The sequence below is a fragment of the Gorilla gorilla genome, chromosome X (genome assembly GCF_029281585.2).
Source record: "Gorilla gorilla gorilla isolate KB3781 chromosome X, NHGRI_mGorGor1-v2.1_pri, whole genome shotgun sequence".
Classification (NCBI taxonomy): domain Eukaryota; kingdom Metazoa; phylum Chordata; class Mammalia; order Primates; family Hominidae; genus Gorilla; species Gorilla gorilla.
The window spans coordinates 90,352,641-90,363,603 of NC_073247.2; the positions used below are offsets into that span (position 1 = coordinate 90,352,641).

The following is a 10,963-nucleotide window of genomic DNA, read 5'->3' on the forward strand; positions in this document are numbered from 1 at the left end:
CCATACTAAACCTAGGAAGCCCTGCCTTTCCTCTTGCTTCCAATGAGGTTTCTCCAGGAACCAGCTCAAAAGGCACCACTTCAGTTCAAGCAGAATTAGTGTTCTCTCCTTTGTATGTCACAGTGCTGCACTACCCAATGGCTTCCCCTTTTAAATTGTGGTCAGAGCAAAAACAATGAGTCATGCTTTAGTTATATTTTTCCTTTTCTGTCTCTCTCTTTGCCCTCCTCTTCTCTCCTGCCTGTCTCTGATGCATAGAAGGCATTCCATAAATGCTTGTTGAGTGAGTAAAGTAATGATTAATTTAATAAATTAAAATCTTTTCTAGGGTACTAGCACTCATGTCCAGTGAATCAATATTATTAAGGTGGTTAATAGAGTAAAGGTCGTTCATACTGAGAAGCAGTGTGGTACGTTGGATGACACTCCAGCTTTGGAATGAGACAGATCAGAGTTTGTTTTTAGAATTCATCAATTCCTAGCAGTGTGACCTCTGGCAAGTAACCTCACTTCAGTGGACTTCAATCATTTGATTTGTATAATGGGGCTAACAATATCTACTTTGCAGACAGTTGAAAAGACCTAAATGGCCCAACACAATATCTGGCAAAGAGCAAGTGCTCACTAAATGGAAATTTTTATTAGTCTCATTAGCTGATATGTTTCAGTTTAGTATATTTGTTGCCATCACATAACTTAGCATTTGGCTATCTATGCTAGCTGTGTAACGCCTGCTAATTTTTTTGTTCTTGACCACATTTAAACCTCTCATGTTATACTTTAAATACTGTCCACAGTACCTGACTGAATGGTAGCCGCAGACTTGATTTTTAACTCTTGGGTTAGAATTGTGGATCACGGTGAAAAGAGAGCAAAGGATTTAAAAACAATAGGTAGGGGTACACTGAGCTTTGTTAAGTGACTTTCCTTTCTCTGGTCCTCAGCTCATTAATCTGTAAAATTAAGACGAGAGCTTATTGAGTCTTTTTCAACATACAGCATCTGTGATTCTGTGATTAGATAATTATTCCCGTTAGTAAAATAAAGAATTGTACTCTAATTAAATAAGCCTCTGTAGCCAGATAGAAAAATGTAGAGTCCAGGTAGGTTGACCAACCATCTCAGTTTGTCTAGCACTGTCCCAGTTTTGGTGCAGAAAGCCCTATGTCCCATGACTCTTCTCAGTCCCAGGGAAACCAAGCACAGTTGATCTTCCTAGGTCCAGGGTAATTTGACCAATAAGAGGCATTTTTTCTTTATGGTTGCTTGAAGTTTTTTTTCTCTCTCTTTAATTCCACATTGACGAATAGTGTTTGGTTTTAGGAATAAAGATGAGCAACTGAGTAGGAGAAAATGCAAGAAGGGCCTGTATATAGTATACAAATAAGCCCCTTTCTCTGATAATAAAATGTCATTGAATCAGTCACTATGTCAAACTTTTTATGTGTAAGACACTGTGTTACACTTAACTGTCCAGGGTAGGGATGTAGATCATTCTGTTCCTTCACCCAAGCTAAGTATGTATGTGTGTGGGTGGAAGGGGGGGAATACAGGACATATACCTAGGGAAAGATCCCCTACGTATCACAAAGCAATTGTAGTGCCGAAGTACATTTGACTGTTCAGGAAAGGAAGGGAAGACCAGTGAGGACTAGGAGAGGTGGAATTTAAGGCTGCAGAGGATTTGGATGGGTTATGGAAGTGGCTAGGTAGACAGTCCAAGGGGTGGTGCTGCTATGTAATGTACAGGTCCTGTAGATAACTGTTCTGGACTCCCAACTCTCATTAAAAACACCTTGGAATCTGAAAGAGGTCTGAGACATTAGGTATACAAAAGAAAAATTTCCAAGAAATGAAAAAGGGAGTTTGGTGGGTGATGACAGGGTTAGCAGTAGAATAAGAGAACCAGGGAAGTGCAAGTACTACCAAAGCATAGGACATGGAACTATTAGCCAAACTCTTTAGAAGTTTTTGTTTTGAGTTTTCCCCTCAGTTTTAGGGGAAAACTTAAGGGACCCACTTAGGTCTCTGCTGCCATAATTTTGTTTGGCTCTTACCACTGCATTAGGGAGGTTGGCATGCTGTAGGGGAAAGGGCAAAGGCTTTGTAGGCCAAACAGGTCTTCATCACTTACTAGCTGTGTGGCTTTGGGCAAGTGAATTAGCCTTGCTTGGATTCTGTTTGCTCATTGCTAAAACAGGAGCAAACTACTTCACTGGATTGTTCTGAGGAGTAATGAGATGATTAATGTGTGTTAAATGTCTGACATTGTAGCTGAACATATTAGTGGTCCAATGAATGGTAAGCCCCTTCCCTATTACCTTCTAGGGTTATAATCATTTATTTGATATTTTGTCTACATTTGTCTAAATGAGGGAAAGAGTCCGCTTTTAGCAGCCTCAATGAGAGAGGCTCCTAAGGGAAAGCTGAAAACACAGAGGAAAAGCATTAGGTTCTGCTTCGACCACTCCTCACACCTCACCTGGAGAGTCTACCTCTCAGCACCCCAACCCTCCTCTAAACCCTCTTCAACCTCCTCCCAATCTCCTCCAAACCCTCTTCTCAATCTTACCTCTACCTTTCCCCTAATCCCTCCATACCTCACTCACTTTCAGCCCTAACCATTCCCTACTCTCACTTTCGGCCCTAACCATTCCCTACTCTCTCCATCTTACCCTCTACATCATTTCTCCATCATCTGCAGACCTATCACTACACCCGGAATGTTTAGGAGCCTCCCTAAACATTGAACATTTTCTAATTCCCTCTCTCCCTCCCAATTTACTGGTTCGTTATCTCTTCCTCTAGCTAAGCCAAGAAATAACTCAAACACAAGTAGAAATTGCTAATATTTATTGATTCTTTTAAGAAATATCACTTACAAACTTATTTTCTTTATGTAAAAGATGTTGCCATTTTTCTGATATAGAAAATATTGATAAGAAAAAAATCAAGTCAGTTTAACAGCTATGCTTTTTCATTATTAGTTTCTAATATCTATTCTCATGTGTATTGTTAGTATAATTGTAATTAAAACAGTTCCGCAGGATGCAGAGTTCTGAGATAGAGGCATGCAGAGTTAGTGAAAAAAAAAAAGCAGCTCAAAGTCATCAGGTTCAGTCTATCATCTAAGAGGCAGAGTCGTTGTACAGGTAGCCTTAGTACATAGCAAGAGGTTCAGTAGAAGATTCAGGGAGCAGCAAACGCTGATGACAGCTGAGGTAACAGAAGACAGGTTGCCAGGAACAGTCACTAGGACACAGGATCTACCCAGCAATTATTTCATCACGATTTCTTCTATTCCACCTGTGCCTGAAGCAATTGTAGTGACAAAAACATGATAGAAAGGACACAGTGCGGGTACTCCATTCTATGTTTGGGTCATGTGTCTCAAGCCAATGGATTCCAATAATCAGAGGGTATCATGGTGCATGAATAATGTCAAACTGGAGCTCTTCAACATGGTTTCCAATTTGAACTTGGACAGGTGATGTTTCCTTAGTTATGGGTCCATTAATAAGTGGACGGCCATCGACAGTTTCCAGCATCAGAGGGAAGATATTACTGTGGATGGGCAGCTTCTCTCGAAGAACCACAGTATGATCAATGCTGTTTCTGTAGGAGCCTGAATCTACCATTGCTTGCTCAAAGAATTGTCGTCTTCCCAGTCGGATTTCAACAGTAAGCCATAGTGTATGAGACATGGATATTGGAAGAGAGGAGGACGCATATTTGTAGATTGGCCCACCTGGGGTCCCCCTTACTGGCAGGCCTGGATGTTTCCTGCCTGCAGGGCTTGATGAGGCTTGACAGGGCAATCTCTGGCAAAATGACCAGGATAACCACAGTAGAGGCATAAGTGGCCTTTGCGCCGACAGACCCATTCAGCTTCACTGATGTGTGGGCAGTTGATTGCAGCCTGCATAGGTTGGTTTTCAGCTGGTGGACTCTCAGGTCCATCTCCCTCTGCAGAGGAGCTTTTCCCTAATGGATTGGGATCAGGCTTCTCTTCTAGGCTGATGCACTGAGTGATGAGATCAGATAGGTTGGTGGCTGGGCTTGTGTGAGACAGTTCATCTCGTATAGAACTGGCAAGACCTTCTTGAAATTGGATCCAGAGAGTGCTTTCATCCCAGTTCAGCTCTTGAGCAATGAGGTGGAAGTGGGTTGTTACATGACCCTCCCCTTGGCAGAGCTGATGGATGCACTGGTTGGCATCTTTCATGTTTTCTGGATTATCAAAAGTATCCTGGAGCACAGGTATGAAATTTTCACATTGCTCCAGTAAAGGGCTTTGGATATCCAGTAAAAGCTGGAACCACCATCCTGCCCTACCTGAGAAGCAATTGCCAACAAAGCTCACCAGGGCTGCTTCAGTGGGATACAGGTGCCCTCTGACTCTCATGTAACTATATAGCTGAACCAGGAACTCAGGAAGCTTCTGGGAATCTCCACTGAAGGTTAAAGTGTATTGCAGGGGGAAATCTGTAGCCTCTAACCCAATAGGGGCCTGTGGAAACTCTGAAGCTGCTGATGTCTCCACAACTATTAGACCCTCCAGGGACTCCTGGGCTGCTGAGAGTTCTAGGAATTCCTGGGCATTTGAAGGCTCCAGAGGCTCCTGGGGAGGTGGAAGCTCAAGGAACTCTAGCTGTGCTGCAGTTTCCTGGCATTCTGGTGCCTCCTGGGGCTTCTCAATATTTGGGGGATCCTGGGGTTCTGAATTCTCGGGCTCTTGGGCTGATGTGGCATCCTGGGTGTTTGCAGGCCCCTGGCCCTCCAAGACTGTTGGGATCTCATGGGCCATTGGAGGTTTCTGGGACTCCTGGGTTGCTGGAGGCGCCAGGGACTCTGGGGCTGCTGGGGCCTCCTGGAGCTCCCAGGCTGCTGGGGGTTCCCAGGGTAGAAGATCCTGTGGCTCTGGTGGCTTCTGGGGTTCCTTGAACTCTGGGGTCTTTTGGGCCTCCTAGGCTGCTGGGGGATTCATGTGCTCTGGGAGCTTCTGGGGCTCCTTGGCCTCTGAGGACTTTTGGAGTAGATCATCCTCCTTGGCTGCTTGGGACTTCTGAACCTCTGGGATCTGGGCCCGGAGAGCAGCATTTTCTTCCATCAGCCGCTGCACTTGAGCCTGCCGAATTTCATTCTCCAATTTCAGAACAATATAGGAGGCTGCTAAGTCCTCCACCATCTTTTGAGGAAATGGGTATGATTTGACAATTTGCTACCAAGAGAGATTGGGTGGGTGTTTGTGAGATCTTTCCTGAAAGCTGCTTACAGGCAGATGTCAGGCTCAGTGAGTTTTCCAAGGGGTGGTATTTGGGCCCCGCCAAGGCTGATTATCAAGAGGTCACTGGGAGCCTCCGGAGCTCGGCAAGAAGGAGCCTCCGGAGCTCAGTAAGGGGAAGTGTCAGATACACTGCGAAGAGAGTGGGAGCTGAGGATCAGAAACTGTGGAAAGCACACATTCAACATAAATCAAAACAAAATCTGCCCAACAATGCTGGGTTTCTTTTACCATAGGCTTATGTTCATGAGCTGGGGTATATATGCTGGATCTGACTCCACGACATTTTAAGAACAGCATCTGTCCCAAACTGCGCATGTCATTTTGCAGTTATCCTTTGAAACTTAACATTATATCAAAAGCAACTTTTTAATATTATTTTCTGTTTTATATAGTCTTTAATCTTGAATATCTGCCTAATATCCCAACGTAACATTTGGATTTTAACAGCTGCTTTCAGTGACTAAATCAAATGTTTGAGCAATGTGGGAATTTTAGGCTCTGCGGTGGGCCAGCCCAAGAGATATTTTTGGGTGACTAGGGTGGTAGGAAGTAGGAGGGAGCTCTTTCTGACACCTCAGAAATCATACCACATAAGTAACCACACAAGACCAGCCTCAGGAGAAAACAAGCAAAAGTCGACTAAATATATATATATATGCCCTCAGCAGACACATGCATATTATTTATAAAATGCCTCAAAATAGTTAAGAAAATAATCTTTATAAATGTACTTTACCATTCAGAGACTTAGTCCAGGAGCTTGGCTGTCTGTGTACCCATCGCTGAGGAGGGAAATGTGTAAATGGCTGTGGAGGCTTGCCTTTTCTGCACACACTGAACTCAAGCAAACACACCCACTCCCAGAACACATTCCAACTCTCCTCTGTAACATAGCTTTTTAAAGTGTGGAAGAGTTTTTTGACAGTACCTCACAGTTCAGAGCTGCAAGGAAAGTAGGATGCTGTGCTGATGTGAAGCAGCTTCATGTACTCAGTCCTTGGTTACTTTAATGAATATTTGGCCAGGAAATTGTGAGTAATACCACTGCCCTTGTGAAAAGTTGCAAACATTTTTGAATGACCACAGTGGTTTGGGATGTGATTTTTTATGTCTGTCTCATGTAACCTACTCTTACTCTGTCCAAATTGGGCCATTTGTTTACTTCTCACTCAGGGAACAGCCTGCAAACCCTCAGCCCCTTCCCTTGCTTACTACCTATTCAGTCCCTAGGGTTTTTCCTTGCAATGTTTTCTTGGAAAATTTACCACGGACAGATCTAGAAAAGGTATAAAAGGGTACAAATGTCAGGGAGACCAATTGTGTTGGTGGGTACTTATAGCAGTCTTACAGAGTCCCTGGCTCTTTCTGAATGTCCTGGACCAAGGATCTCATGCTTCCCTGAACTGATCAGGTGCTCCAGGTAGCACTCAGGACATTCACTAAAGACTGGCCTCTTGGGAAGTAACCCTGCTCAGAATCTCACTTTCTCTTCTCATGCCAGATCACAGTTATGCCTTGGGTATGGGCTACGTGGCCATTTTAGGCAAGGCTTAGGGGCAACTATTTTTATCCAAGTAAGGAGTGGGGTTGAGGTCTGCATTTGGCCATTTCAAATCACGCATCATGTCAACCACAGTCCCATGTCTCCTTTACAAATGGTCAGTTCTGCATTAGTCAGCATAATGGGATAAACCCTAGTGATGGAATAGGCCCAAAACATAGCAAATTGACAGATTGGGCTACCTGAATCTGAATGCAGAAGCTTTGAAAGTAAAAACAAAATCTTTTGCAAATCGAGTTTATTCTTTCCTTACCTTTCAAAGTTTTATTTTTCTAGAAACACCACACATATAAAAATACCACCATCATCAGGGATGATGTGATCTATTTATGTGAAGTTTTCAGATAACTGAAGCCTTCCTGCCCTCCAAGAAGCCAAAACACACAGTTAACATTTATTTTATCCAGAAAGAAAAGAGAACTCCCAACACCTGAATTTGTAACGGGCTTAGTTAGGGAACAACTATTAATTGAAACTCTTTCCTAATGTTTAGCAATTTCTGTAACAATGAGTTTGAAGGTTCAATACTGGACATCAAGTTGAAATTTAATAAAGAGTATTTCAATTTAAAAAAATCAGAGAAATATTTATAGCATATGTTATACCTCTTTGTCCATTCTTAAGAAATGATTTTGCATATAATTTAATCCAGTTTTAATGGTTTGGATTCATACTTACACAAACCAGCTAGTTTACCCTGTTGTAACACAGTGTTGCCCTCTGAAAGCTACTGAGAGGTATAAAGTGGTCTGTCTTCAAATTAAAAACTTCCAAATTGCTATGTTTTGTGACTTCTTGTGTTTTCTTTTCCTTTATATTTTTATACTCTTTTGCAATCAAGTTGTAACATAGCCCTTCATGTTATACCTATATGCCTGTCTATACTTACCCTATACAAATTTGGCAAATTACTTCATCCTTCTGATAGAATCTAAACCTTAGTTTATGAAACTGTAAAATGAAGTTATTAATATTATTTGACTTTATAGGGTTGTCAAAAATTCAGTGAAATAATGTGTGAAAAAAGGCTTAGCACAGTGTCTGGCAGCTAATAACACCCAATAAAGGTTAATAATAATAATAATAATAAGCTGTAGCAGCAGTAATCTCATTTTAATTTATTCTTTTTAATCACCTGTGAATTGGAAAACTGAATAGGTAAACATGCTAGAGTTGTGCAGAGGCTGAGAAAGGGGTCTCATACCAAGAAATCTACAGTGCATCGATTTTACAGCATTGGTTTTTCACCACTTGGGAACTTTTATCTATTCTTCCTTGCTGGGATACAGATGGTTTAGTTTCCAGATAGTACTCTAGAATCAGGACTGGAGGCACCTGAGCAGGAAGATTAGAAGATTAAAATTGGAATTGTGAAGCAGCCAAGATAGATGTTTAAAAAGTTCATGGACTAAAGCACTGAAAAGTGTCTTGCCTACAGGAATATTTATTCAGTGTATAAACACAGAAACCTTTCTTTCCCCAGCCCCTTACACTAAACAGCAAAGACCGAATTCACCGTCCTTAAGTACAAGTTCAAACTGCCTAAACATAGAGAAGTATTCTTTTCTGGGTGGAAAAGGGAGCTACACAGACTTTTGTCAAAATGCCTAAAGTGGTTTCAGCATCCTGAATTAGTCAAGTGAGAACAGGAAAGTAAGAATAAGAAAGTAATCACATCCAAATTTTCATCATGTTTCCCCTACACTGTAATTCTTCTTCATACATTTACAATATGATGGAATGTATGGATCCTTTAGAACGGTCATGAAAATATTTTAAGTAAATGAGATTTTGTTAACTATGCAAAGGAATATTTCAGGGAGAAAAGAGACAAATATGCTCATTTAACAGATATAAAAAGACTACACACTAATAAGAAATATTCAGGCTCAGTTATGTTAATATGCTACATATGCTGATTGTTAGCTTAGGGAGAAAAGGAAAGAAAAGGTTGAATGCAATGCAGTTCTACTTTGTACATTCCACTGGCTCATAATTTTCTTTTGTCGGCAAATATACAAACTAAATGTTTTAGGTCTCTCCCAGGGTCTTCCTCCCCTAAGCTGGCTGGGCTGCATCTTTAAGCAACTCCAGCTTCTGTCCCTCCCTTTTCCCACTCTGAAAAACAGTCAATGGGACAGTTTACCCTACAGGTCTCTGGCGCAAGGCCCAGTCACCCCTTGGGGGCAGTCCCATCCTGGTGTGTGTTTTATTTAACATATTATTCCTATGGTTACATTATAGCTTGCAACACTTTCTTAAATTTAACCTATAATGTGATTAGTACAGATTGAAACTTTTCATTGTCAACAACACCCCATAATATAGCACTGGGGCAGCAGGAGTTCCCAATTTCTCTGGAAGTTAGAAGGCTGACCAAAAATTCTCTTTACTCATAAGGCCAGGACCCAGAAGACCTAGTAATGGTATGGAAACAGAGTCTATCCCACACAGGAGTCAAAATTTGTCACTCATCTCCCTTTATGAAATTTACAACCTTCTCACTTTATTTCTTATCCCATACTTAGGAAGCTTTTCCGCTTGATCAGCTGTCACACTGGGAAAGTAAGGCCCTAATGAAATACTAACTCGTAAGACTTTAAAAAATCTTTCTTGGGGGTGTGTGCATTTTCATAGGATATTTTGAAAGACTGCAATCCATTCAAGACTCTTCTGTTAGGAGAGATACCCTTGGTCAGAGATATCATTTTGGTGTCCTTCAGATTAAACCTTGTCAGTGGCCTTATATTTGATTTCCTTATAAAGTTGACCCAATATGGCCCCTAGTGTTAGCAGCAGATATGCTTAATGATTTTAATGCTCTGATTTCACTAAATCCTTGTGAAGGCACCAGGGTGCCTTAGTATCCTCACCAGGGCTGAGGAAACTACCATCACAGCCTAACCAGGGAATGCGGGACTTTGCTATAACCCCACTTCTGGGGATGCACTTATTGTAGAGACCTGTCCTTCTCCTCTACTTCCTGGACCTCTTACTCTCTGAGGCCTACCAATGCTGGCTCACCCAGAAGTCAGACTAAGTTTAAGCTGATGGTACCAGCAAAGCAGGAGAGATGGGGAAAGACAAGATGGAGGGAGAAGCGGGGAGATGAGGGGCTACAGATGGAGAGAAGGAGAAAGGGAGAGAGAAAAAAAGAGGGAGGGATATGGGGAGAAAGAGAGGGTAGGGGAGAAGGTGAGGAGAAGGAAAGATAATATCAGGAAATCTAGAAAGAAGCTTAAAACCTCAGCATAGGTACATTTTGGTCAGTGAAAGATAAAATTTAATTTTATAGTTTAGCATTTTAAAAATTAGATAAAATAATGAAGCATTATCTTTTAAGTGCTTAAGCTTACCTCTACAGGTCTTAATTAGTCCATAGTGGGTGATATGGTCTTTAAAGGTTTGCAGACTGCTGAAGGAGTGATGGTAGAGCCTCAGTGGGACTGAAGAGGACAGTAAGAGTGTAGAAGTGGAAGATGTAGGAGTGACTATGGTGCTGAGGAGAAAGAATACCAAAATTGGCCATTTTTCTGTGTGCTACAAATAAGATATCAGTTGTCAAAGTGCTTTAAAAATGTGCTAATGGAAAGAACTCAAGCTTTGAAGTAAGGCAGGACTAGTTTCAATTCCCACCTCTGCTGTTTGCTAGTTGTATGGTCTTGTCCAAGTTGCTTAAATTCTCTGAAACTCATTTTCCTCACTTGGAAAATAGGAGATAACAATGGGTAATTACTGAGTTGCTGCGAGGATTAGAAATAATGTTAGTATTTAATAATAGGCATTTTCTGAGTTGTAGCTTATGATAAAAATCATATTGACAGTGGAAAGAATTGTCATTGATTTTCATGTCAGCTTATCTAGTGCATTCAAGCAAAATTCTTCTCAATTTTTTACATATAAACTCAACATAATATGATTGCTCCAATATATAGATGCTCCTCACCTTATGACTTACAATAGGGTTATGTCCTGGTAAAGCCATTGTAAGTTGAAAATATCGTAAGTTGAAAATGCATTTAACATACCTAATCTACGGAACATCATAACTTTGCCTAGCCTATCTCAAATGTGCTCATAATACTTACATTAGTCTACAGTTGGGCAAAATCATC

The 10,963-nt window shown here is 41.3% G+C and overlaps 1 protein-coding gene across 1 annotated transcript; it reads right to left on the bottom strand.

Annotated features, from left to right (window-relative positions):
- Nucleotides 1–2,837: 2,837 nt before the first annotated feature.
- RTL3 (retrotransposon Gag like 3) lies at nt 2,838–6,277 on the bottom strand. Its single transcript, XM_055376069.2, has 2 exons — nt 6,024–6,277; nt 2,838–5,416 (listed from the first exon to the last, which is right to left on the bottom strand). The coding sequence occupies exon 2, from the start codon at nt 4,805–4,807 to the stop codon at nt 3,761–3,763; it is 1,047 nt and encodes a 348-aa protein (XP_055232044.1). The 5' UTR covers nt 4,808–5,416; nt 6,024–6,277; the 3' UTR covers nt 2,838–3,760.
- Nucleotides 6,278–10,963: the final 4,686 nt, after the last annotated feature.

What these genes read in the sequence shown, in the direction of transcription:
- RTL3 (XM_055376069.2), bottom strand. Translation starts at nt 4,807, where the DNA reads ATGGCCCATGAGATCCCAACAGTCTTGGAGGGCCAGGGGCCTGCAAAC.